General features: G+C 40.2%; 1 protein-coding gene across 3 annotated transcripts in view; it reads left to right on the forward strand.

Annotated features, from left to right (window-relative positions):
• GNAI3 (G protein subunit alpha i3) overlaps positions 1-11,171 on the forward strand; it is a 46,460-nt gene that overhangs the window by 11,797 nt on the left and 23,492 nt on the right. The window contains exons 1-2 of one of the 3 annotated variants that reach the window (XM_078332720.1): positions 2,304-2,401; positions 4,981-5,049. The exons of 1 other annotated variant lie outside the window; for it this stretch is intronic. In XM_078332720.1, the coding sequence (XP_078188846.1) occupies positions 5,037-5,049 (13 nt within the window). In that variant the 5' untranslated portion in view covers positions 2,304-2,401; positions 4,981-5,036. Of the gene's footprint in view, positions 1-2,303; positions 2,402-4,980; positions 5,050-11,171 lie in introns of those variants that run through there. One more of the 3 variants, XM_035252410.3, reaches the window with a different exon arrangement.

Here is an 11,171-nt window from a genome sequence, read left to right on the forward strand (position 1 = left end):
TTTTTTGAATGATGTTAGTGTTTTATATCTCAAAGAATTCTTGTTGCTTAACTTGGAAGTAGATAGTATTTTAAATAATAATAATTATTATTTTGCTGCTCAGTATAAGATTCTGAATTTTTTCTAGTTGTGGCAGCTCTTGACTGAGGCATGCCTTGCTGTGATCAAAACATACACTCTGTTTGTATATTTAAATTGTACTGGCTGGTAGCTCATGCCTGTAGTCCCAGAACTTTGGAAAGCTGAGGCTGGAGAACTAGCCTGGGCAGGATGGCAAGACCTTGTCTCTACAAAAAATTTGACAGAGTAAGACCCTGTCTCTTTAAAAAAAAAAAAAACAAACAAGTTCTTTGAGAAACAGCAAAAGGCCTCTCTATTCAGTGCCCTTGTGATCCTCCTGCTTCAGCTTCCTGAGTAGCTGGGACTACAGACATGCTAGGCTAATTTTAAAAATTTTTGGTAGACATGGGGTCTCTCCACGGTGCTCAGACTGGTCTTTAATTCCTGGGCTCAGGTGATGCTCTCAACTCAGTCTCCCAAAGTGGCAGGATTACAGGTGTGAGCCACATCATCTGACCTGATTCACTGCTCTTGAAGAGCCAATGTGAAAGTGAGTTTTGCCCAAGACCTTGTAAGTTATTGAAGGGTTGTTTTAAAGTGACATATCTTTAACAGAACATTTCCCCCTGTGTTTCCGGAAGTTAGAACTTGGGAATCATTAACTTCAAAACAGGGCTTTGTTTGATACAATGATAAAACTACTACCATGACTTATGTAGGTAATGTAGTTCTGAGGTATGTGATAGGATAGTGCAGTCTTAACTTTGGTTCATTCCAGGGTATTGAAAATAATTTGCTTCTTTTCTCTTTCTGCTTCTAAGAAGAAAAGTGTATATATAAAGTGTATATATATATATATATATTTTTTTTTTTTTGTAAGATGGGGTTTCACCATGATGGCCAGGCAGGTCTTGACTCCTGACCTCAGGTGATCCACCCACCTCGGCCTCCCAAAGTGCTAGGATTACAGGCGTGAGCCTCCGTGCCTGGCTGAAAAGTATATTTCTTACTCTGTTTTTTACTGTGATTGTAATTAAAATCCACATTTGTGTTCTCAGCAGAAGTTGAAGTAGTTCCTTCAAGTTTTTCTAGACTACTCAAATTTTTAAAAATAAACTTTTAGTTCAGGCTGGTGGCTCACACCTGTAATCCCAGCACTTTGGGAGGCCGAGGTGGGCGGATCACAAGGTCAGGAGATGGAGACCTTCCTGGCCAACAGGGTGAAACCCCGTCTTCACTAAAAATACAAAAAAATTAGCTGGGCATGGTGGTGCATGCCTGTAGTTCCAGCTACTCAGGAGGCTGAGGCAGGAGAATTGCTTGAACCTGGGAGGCAGAGATTGCAGTGAGCCAAGATTGCATCACTGCACTACAGCCTGAACAACAGTGCGAGACTCCGTCTCAAAAAAAAATTAAAAAATAAACTTTGAATTTTGGGATCATTTTAGATTTACAGAAAAGTTGCAGATAGTGCAGAGTCCCTATATACTTTACACCTGTTTTTCCTTAACGTTGCTACTTTACATAGCTATGGTACATTTGTAAATACTCGGAGGTTAATATTGCTGCCTTAATGTTAATTAAACTTCACATTTTATTTACATTACAGCAGTTTTCCTGCTAATTTTCTGCTCTAGGATCCAATCCAGGATACACCATTGTATTTAGTTAAGGCTACTTTTTATTGAGCTTTTTGATTTTCAGTGTTTCACTGTTTGGTGGGAGGATCATTTATTAACTTATTTATGGTCGTAGATCTGATTGTCCTATATATGAGCAGGTACTTTTCTAGCCTGGAGATATAAATGAGAAATAGAACTCTTAAGCAGTTCAAGTACGGGAGATATGCAAGTAAACAATGGTAATAAAATGTGATTACGGAAGGGATAGCCAATTTTGTGAGGAGGAGGAGGAGGAGGAGGAGGAGGGGGGAGGAGGAGGAGGAGGAGGGGGGAGGAGGAGGAGGAGGGGGGAGGAGGAGGAGGAGGGGGGGAGGAGGAGGAGGAGGGGGGAGGAGGAGGAGGGGGAAAGAGGGGGGGAGGAGGAGGAGGAGGAGGAGGGGAGGAGGAGGAGGAGGGGGGGAGGAGGAGGAGGAGGGGGGGGGAGAGAGAGAGAGAGAGAGAGAGAGAGAGAGAGAGATTTATGTCAGGGAAGTCCTCCCAAAGGAGGTAACATTTGAAATGGGCTTTGAAAATTAAATAGCAACTTTTTTTTTTCTTTCTTTAAAAATGTATTTTACCAAGCAAGCAGCAGGGATGAACGTTAAATAGGAGCTCTTAAGACAGAGGCTGGAGAGAAGCATTTCCAGACAAAGGGAATAGTAAACACGAAGACTCAGAATGTGAGTGAGCAAATAGATTTGATTGGAATGAAGAGTTGGTACAGGAGGGGTGTAGAGGGTGTAGAGGGTGAGCCTAAAAACGTCTCTCTAGAGGATTTGGAGAGTGTTTATTTGAATTTTTTCAGTAGCTGTGTTTTAAGCCATATTATGTATATATGTGTATATATGAATGTATGTGTGAATATATACATACAATGTATGCACGCATGGAGTGGGTTCTGCATCTGGATTTAACCAGTGACATGCAAAAATATTGGGAAAAATGACAAAGATACAAAAAATACAGTGTAACAACTATTTAAATAGCATTTACATTTTATTAGGTATAAGTAATCTAGAGAGGATTTTAACTGTACAGCAGAATATGGGTAGGTTATATGCAAATACTGCACCATTTTTTGTAAGGGACTTGAGCATCGGTAGATTTTGGTATCCTGGTGGGGCGGGGGGGCGTCCTGGAACCAATCCCCTGTGGATTCCAAGGGGTGTGTGTGTGTGTGTGTGTGTGTGTGTCTGTGTGTAAAATTTAGGGAAACTCATCCAGAGACTACATTGTTTACCTTCTTATTATCTGCCTTTTTTTGCCATTCCACCACTAATTCATGCTGTATCAAAAGGTTTTGTAACAAAAGTGAAGTAAATATATATGTAAAATCCAGACTGTTTTGGGTTTTGGCTTAACAGCTTTGGTGAGCATTTATTATAGTAAAGGAAATTGAAATTGTAGGCATCCTCATCTGGCAGCTCAGTCTGTAGTGTTTGCTGTTGGTGAATTTTAAGAGTGTAGTTTGATTTATATTTGATTAAATATACCTGTAGAAACATGCAGTATGCTGCTGTCAATGTTAAAGGACCCTGGTTAGGGAGGGATATGATTTCAAAATTTTTGAATCCCAAAATTGTAAAATTTGAGGATATAGGTGTTTTGATAAATGATTTAACATTGCAATTAACTTTGGAGGACATCTGCAGTATAATGAATAATTATTTGTATGGGTTAAAATGAAATATTTGGATTATTTGTGCATTGTAGTTGCCTGTGTCATTTCTGTTTCCTTTTACTCTAAATAAAAGATAGTTTTCAGTCATGTCTTACATGAATACTGTATAATTTAATATTAGCCTCAAAATGGCTTTTTGCTGCCCTGCTTTCAAAGAAGTAAAGGGAAACTTACCAAAGGCCAAAGTTAGAACACTGATGCTGGGCACAGTGGCTCACACCTATAATCCCAGTACCTTGGGATCGCTTGAGCTCAGGAGTTTGAGGCTAGATGGGCAACATGGTGAAACCCCATCTCTACTAAAAATACAAAATTAGCCAGTGTAGTGATGTGTCCTGTGGTTCCACTTACTCCAGAGGCTGAGATGAAAGGATCGCTTGAGCCTGGGGGCGGGGCAGAGGTTGCAGTGAGCCAACGTCATGCCACTGCTCTTCAGCCTGGGTGACAGAGAAAGACACTGTCTCAAAAAACAAACAGAATCAGGCAGCCAGAGGATGATCCCTGTCCTTGCTCACAAATGACTGCTCCCTTAAGCGTTCAAAGGGAAGGAAGGAACTCTACTTCTCCCCCTTTAAGTGATAACATTTTGAGGAGAGCTGCTTAGCTGAGTGAGTGCCTTTTAAAAAAAAAAAAACCTCATACCAATACTTCCTTAGATGATTTATGAATGTAAAATGCCTAATTAACTTTATGCTTTATGGTTTATGACGCTTGTAAAATGATAGGATTATGTCCATGTGTGTAATTGGTGAAGAATGTGAAACTCAGAACAAACCATATAGTGCAATGTAAGTTATGGACATATCTTGGTTGTTAGGGCTCTTAAAATATATCTCCCCCTCTGTCATTACATGTTTTACCCTCTAGAAATACTTAATGAAACAATAATTGATACTGGGAGGAACACATAGGTTGCTTCAGGTATAAATGATAATGTTTCATTTTTTATGCCGGACAATAGGTACACAGATTTTGTTTTGTTATACATATGCTCTAAGTATTCCCTTTTATGTCTCCAATATATAATAAAATACTAAAATTTTAAAGGCAAAAAAAGGTAATTCTCATATCCTTAAAACCAATTCCATTAAGTTTTTTTGCGGGTTTTTTTTTTGGTGGCAAGGAAGAGAAAACTTACTCAAACTAGGACCAAAAGTTGTTGGGTGGATAGGTTATTAACAGTAGAAAGGTTTTTGTGGGAATACAGGAAGAGCTAGAGAATCAGACCACAGGAACTGAGGCAGCCCTGAGACTGGCCAGACTGTTGTCCCTGTTTTTTCTGTTTCTGCCTCTTGCTGGCTTCACTATTTTTGCGTTTTTTTTTTTTTTTTTTTTTGCTTTCTTACCTTTACTTGTTCCACTCTTCTCTTTCTCTCTCTTTTGTTGTTTCCTTGGTCTCATCCATCCATTCTTCTTTAAAAAAAAAAAAAAAAAAACTAAGGAGACAACCTTTATTGTTAAACAAAGATGCCCTTCCCCCATTCATTCTTTGTTTCCTCACTTACTCGATGTCTCTTTTTTTTTGTGAGCTCTCTCCTTTAAGTCTCACTGCACATTTGTCTGTTCTTTTCTCTCCAGACCAGCCTTCCTCTGAATCTCTTCCTTTGTGACCTTGTTGTGCCTGAAGCTCTATAATGATAACCTCAGGTAATTCAATTCGTCTTGCTCATCTTTTGGAGCTAGGTCACATAGACCCCCAACAGCCTGTGACTGGGTGACTCCTGTGTTAGGTATTTACTCTCTATTTAGTCACAGGAAAGGATGTGGCCTAGATTGTGTGGGCCATTCCCCACTAAGGAGGGGAAGTAGGGATTTTTATAGAAGAGATTATGGGCAGGCAGGTGTTCTGAAATTCTAATATTGCAATTAAGTTTTATCAACATTTTCTCATGTACTCTTTAAGCCTTTTTGATAATTGGTACGTGATGGCTTCCTAGAAAGAATCTTTTTCAGAGAAAAGACCCATTAGCTCTTTTCCAGTTACAGCTCACTACTTTCTTTTATCCTTATGATATTCATTCATGGCCAGGTGCGGTGGCTCACACCTGTAATCCCAGCACTTTGGGAGGCTGAGGTGGGTGGATCACAAGGTCAGGAATTCAAGACCAGCCTGGCCAAGATGGTGAAACCCCATGTCTACAAAAACTACAAAAAAAAAAAAAAAAAAAAGCTGGGCATGATGACAGGCATCTGTAATCCCGGCTACTTGGGAGGCAGGCGATTCACTTGAACCTGGGCACAGAGGTTGCAGTGAGCTGAGATCGCACCACTTCACTCCAGCCTGGGTGACAGAGTGAGACTCTGTCTCAAAAAAAAAAATGATATTCATACACTCATTGAACAAATAATAAGTGAGTGCTCACTATGTTTTATATATTCTCCTAGGTGTTAGGGGTAGAATCAGATGATAGATAAGTGCAAGGGAGCTAGGACAAGGGTTTGAGAGTAAGCTTAGAAAGGAGTAAGGCTAGTGAGTCCAAATTTATTGTCAGTATAATCATGGGATGAGAGTTGAAGGACCAAGAGTGGGTGTGAGGCTGAATAAAGATAGCATAGGAATGGGAATCTTCTGTTTCTGTTAACTACCCACATTGAAGATTCCATCCATTGCAGCTGGCATTGTGATTAATGTGATTAAGCAACCACTGAATATTATAGAGACTCAAGCCATTCATCTCACAGATAGTTATTAAGTGCCTACCCTGTCCTAGATTTTGCTCTAGATTGGGGGGGGTGCACAAAAAGAAATCATGATTTTGTGCTTTCAAGGATTGTGCTTTGAGCTTAGGGCTAGTGGAGACCTAAATAGGGACAAACCCAAATAATTACAATAATTTCACTGAGTACTAGGGTAACAGTGTTTGATGTTACCCTGTAAAGCCAGGTTGAGCCTGGTCAGGGTGCCCTTGAGGGAGAATTACATAGACATGGAAGGGTTTTCAGGTTGTGGCAGAAAGGGTTTCATTACTATTTTAATCAAAATCAAGGAGACCAATTAGCAGCTTGTGAGAAGCAAGGAGGTTAGAAGTTAGGAAGATAGTCAAATAGTTTTTTTTTTAGTTGTGAGTATCTGTCTCTAGCCAGAGCTGGCTCTTAGAGATAAAATGAAGTGAGGTGGCTGGGAAGGACAGTTTGGGAGTTAGTTTTGGAATGAACCTCTTGAACTGATGCTCAAAGGGAATAATCTATGCCAGCCACGAGGGTGGAAGCGCTAACTATTGAGGAAGAATGAGGAGGGCTTCGGCAAGGAGTTGAAGTCTGAATTGAATAGGGGTTTCACAGATGTTTATAATACATATAGAGGCTTGTCAACTTTAGAGGAATAGTGGGCTGGGTGAAAAAGTATTTTGATATTGTAGGCTAAGGAAACTTGATAATTTCACAGGAAAAATAGATCTCTTAACTTCTCCCACCAGACCATAAAGTCCATTAACTTATTTGCATTTGAAGTCACAATATCAAATACAAATAAGTTAATGGACTTTATGGTCTGTATCACACATGCAGGAGACATGTTTGTTGAAAAAAATTTTTTTTAATTTGCTTGGTGACATTTTTTCTGCTATTCTTCTAGCCTTTTCTTTTATTGAACTAAGAAGCAACTGGTTTTTTAAGTAAGGACCTTGAAAATCAGTTTGAATGGAATGTCATTTTCTGTGAAATTGTTTGTTTGTTTGAGATGGAGTTTTGCTCTTGTTTCCCAGGCTGGAATGCAATGGAGTGGTATTGGCTTACTGCAACCTCTGCCTCCCGGGCTTAAGTGATTCTCCTGCCTCAACCTCCGGAGTAGCTGGGATTACAGGCACACATCACCGCACCCAGCTAATTTTTGTATTTTTGGTAGAGACAGGGTTTCACCGTGTTGGCTAGACTGGTCTTGAACTCCTGACCTCAGCTGATCCACCCACCTCAGCATCTCGAAGTGCTGGGATTATGGGCGTGAACCACCACACCTAGCTTGAAATGTCATTTTTAACCTTACTCTGATTTTTTAGAGTTAGATACTTATACCGGTTAATAAAAGGAATTGAGTAGGATCAGTAGTACTCCCACTGAAATAGCATGGACTGTTCACCTGTGGTCTTTAGTTATAGATACTCACAATTCTTTTTTCTTTTCTGTTGTAAATAAAAGGCGAGAACAAGTTAGCAAAAAAATCAATTTTATTTGCTGATCGGGCTTTCAGCCTGCCATGAGAGAGGGACTGTCTGTGCCTATTCTAGTCGTGTGTTCCTATATATCTGATCATGGGGTCCCATAGAAGAGTGAGTCTTGGTCTAGCACTGACTCGAAGGTTATCTAAAAATAGTGCCATACTGAGACTTGGCTGTCCAGACTTCTGGAAGAGGACTATGCTCTAGTTATAATCCTGTTATTCAAAATTTTAAGGTTTCTCTATAGAAACCAGTATTTAAAAGGAAGAGGAGGTGTTTCCGGTACCTCTAGAATAACCAGTATCTCAGGTGGTAGTCGATAGAGACCTGTGAGGAAGCTTTAAGGAAAAGCCATAGAGGTATAAATGGATGAAAAGTGTGGGAGAGGTGGTGGTAGACAGGAATATCTGGACTGAAAATACATTTAAGGAAGAGTGTTTTTGTTCTTCAGGGTAGGATGAAGAAAATGACTAATACTTTGATATATTATAGTTTGCTGTAACTTTTAAGTTATAAGTTGCTGTTCAAGTGTGTGAATCCAGATTCTATCTAGGATTTTATTATGAAACTACTGCTAAATAGTTGTACCATTTTTACTGGGATTTTGAACCAACATCAGTATCTAAGTTATTAAATGAAACTTTGTGGGACTTTACATTACTTGGTGATATACTCAACATAGAAAATGGCATTAGTATGTAATAGTTAGCTAACATTGAACATTTGCTATGTGTTAGGCACTGTTTTGAGCATTTTCTATTGACCACCATTGAGATGAGGAAATTCACTGTGCTTGAAGGCACAGAAATAGAAGTTCACATAATATACTCAGGTACCTTCTTTGAACTGGCTTTAGTCAGATGAAAGAGAAAAAAAAGAAGGCTTCAGGGGACAGTGCTTTTGAGAATCAGCCATCTGCCAGGGTTAATTTTTAAAATCAGTCTATATGTCAGCTAAATGAGTTTGCTCATATATGATAATGGTTTATTTGTTTTAGCAGTTCCAAATTCCATTCACTTTGGGCCTTGTTTAAAAATTATCTTGCAAAGAAATTATCACCGTCTCTCACTTTGCATACCCATCATGTACTATATGTTATTGAGAGGTGGAGAGCATATGCTATGGTGCCTGCTCAAAGACCTTTTTAAAAATACAATTAAGAACATATGGCTGGGTGCAGTGGATCAACCCTGTAGTCCCAGCACTTTGGGAGGTAAGGCAGGAGGATTGCTTGAACTCAGGAGTTTGAGGCCAGCCTGGGAAACATAGTGAGACTTCAACTCTACTAAAAATAAAAATAATTAGCTGGGTGTGATGACTTACACCTGTAATCCCAGCACTTTGGGAGGCCGAGGTGGGCAGATCATGAGGTTAAGAGATTGAGACCATCCTGGCCAACATGGTGAAACTCCATCGCTACTAAAAATACAAAAATTAGCTGGGTGTGGTAGTGCACATCTATAGTCCCAGCTACTCAGGAGGCCGAGGCAGGAGAATTACTTGAACCCAGGAGGCGGAGGTTGCAGTGAGCTGAGATCACGCCACTGCACTCCAGCCTGGTGACAGAGTGAGACTCCGTCTCAAAAAAAAAAAAAAAAATCAAAAAAAATTAGCCAGGCACAGTGGTGTACACCTGTAGTCCCAGCTACTTTCAGTTATTCAGGAGGCTGAGGCAGGAGGATTGCTTGAGCCCGGGAGATTGAGACTGCAGTGAGCTGTGATTGCATCACTGCACTCCAGCCTGGGTGACAGAGCAAGACCTTGTCTCAAAAAAACAAAAAGGAACATGTTTAGGTAAATACAGTGATTCTACATTAGAGCACTTACTGGTGATTTTTTTTTTTTAGTCTAACAGTTTGATGATTATGTATCCAAACTGTAAATAAACGCAGATGATTTTCTTTTTCTTTTTGTGGGGACAAGGTCTTGCTCTGTGCCCAGATTGGAGTGCATTAGCACAGTTGTAACTCACTACAGCCTTGAACTCCTGGGCTCAAGAGATTTTCCCAAGTAGCTGGAGCTATAGATGTGTGCTACCAAGCCCAGCTAATTTTTTGTGTTACTCTTGCTTTCTTTTTTTTTTTGGTAGAGATGAGGTTTGCCTATGTTGCCTAGGCTGGTCTTGAACTCCTGGCCTCAAGTGATCTTCCTGCCTTGGCCTCCCAGAGTGGTAGGATTATAGGTGTGAGCCAACTATGCTCTGTCCCCAGATAATTTTCCAAATGAATCCTCTCCCTTTATTCTCTGCAGATTGCCTTGCCTAGTGAGAATGAGACTAACATGGCTTCCTTCCTCCGTTTATTCTCAAAAATCTCTGTGACTTTGCCTCTCATCCTTCTTTCCTACTTATATAGGATATCCTTTTAAGGATAACGCTTCTATGTTGAATGGATCCTATTTCCTCCTATTTATGGGACCTTTCCAACTTTTGCTTCCCTGTACATACTACCCCACTGCCCAGTTCCATCTCTACTCTGTCTACAGAGTCCTCTTCAATTCCTCCCTTTCCCCAAGCCATAGATACTGTCTTTGCAATATCCGTTGCATCTGTCCCATTCTTTGTATTTCAACTATTACTTCCCTGGTGTATTGAAGATGGGCAAATGAATCTCCTCTTAAAGTTGTGTTAAATTTTTGAAGATAGATAAAAGACACAGATAAAAAAGTTCCAAATACCACATTGATTTTGGGGTAGGGAAATGGAATATAGGAAGCAGCTTGGGGAAAATGCAACAATGAGATATCACGAAACAGGCGCTTACTGCTAGAACAATGGAGCACAGAGAATGAGGTAAAAGTGAAGAGCCCAGACCTAATAAGAAAGGATTATGGAAAGTGTTTCAATAATTTGGAGAATTATTAGATAAACCGATGGTTTTAAAAATAGTGCCACTTGGGGTGGGTGCCTGTAATCCCAGCTATTTGGAAGGCTGAAGCAGGAGAATTGCTTGAACCCGGGAGGCAGAGGTTGCAGTGAGCTGAGATTGCACCATTGTACTCCAGCCTGGGTGATGGAGTAGGAGATTCTCTCCCTCCTTTAAATAAGTAAATAAATAGTGCCACTTGGAAAAAAAAATTGTGCCACTTGGAAGTGATGAGAAGGGTGAGGGACTTTGAGCTGGAAGCTTCAGAAAATTACAGCAGTAACATATAATAGGTGCAACATCAGGCTTAGACATGTGAAGGATAGAAAGGATTAATTTGAGAAATACGTCAGAAGAGAAAAGATTTTGTTACAGCTTGGTAAGGAGAGAAGAAAACTGAATGGTTTCCAGATGACTCTTAGATTTCATACTTGGAAGATGGATAAGATGGTGGCACCCTTCGTGGTGGTCTAGAAGCTGAGTGGGTCAAAGACTTCGTATAAAGTGATTCTTTATTTGTATAAAATGACCCCTGGAACAACCACCGAAACAAATCCATATTCTGTGGGCAGTGAGAGGTGCCTTTTTTTTTTTTTCTGAGATAGTGTCTCGATCTATCGCCCAGGCTGAAGTGCAATGGCACGATCTCAGCTCACTGCAACCTCTGCCTCCTGGGTTCAAGTGGTTCTCATACCTCAGCTTCCCAAGTAGCTGCGATTACACATGTCCACCACCACGCCTGGGTAGTTTT

Source organism: Callithrix jacchus, chromosome 7 (assembly GCF_049354715.1).
Source record: "Callithrix jacchus isolate 240 chromosome 7, calJac240_pri, whole genome shotgun sequence".
In the NCBI taxonomy this organism is placed as follows: Eukaryota; Metazoa; Chordata; class Mammalia; order Primates; family Cebidae; genus Callithrix; species Callithrix jacchus.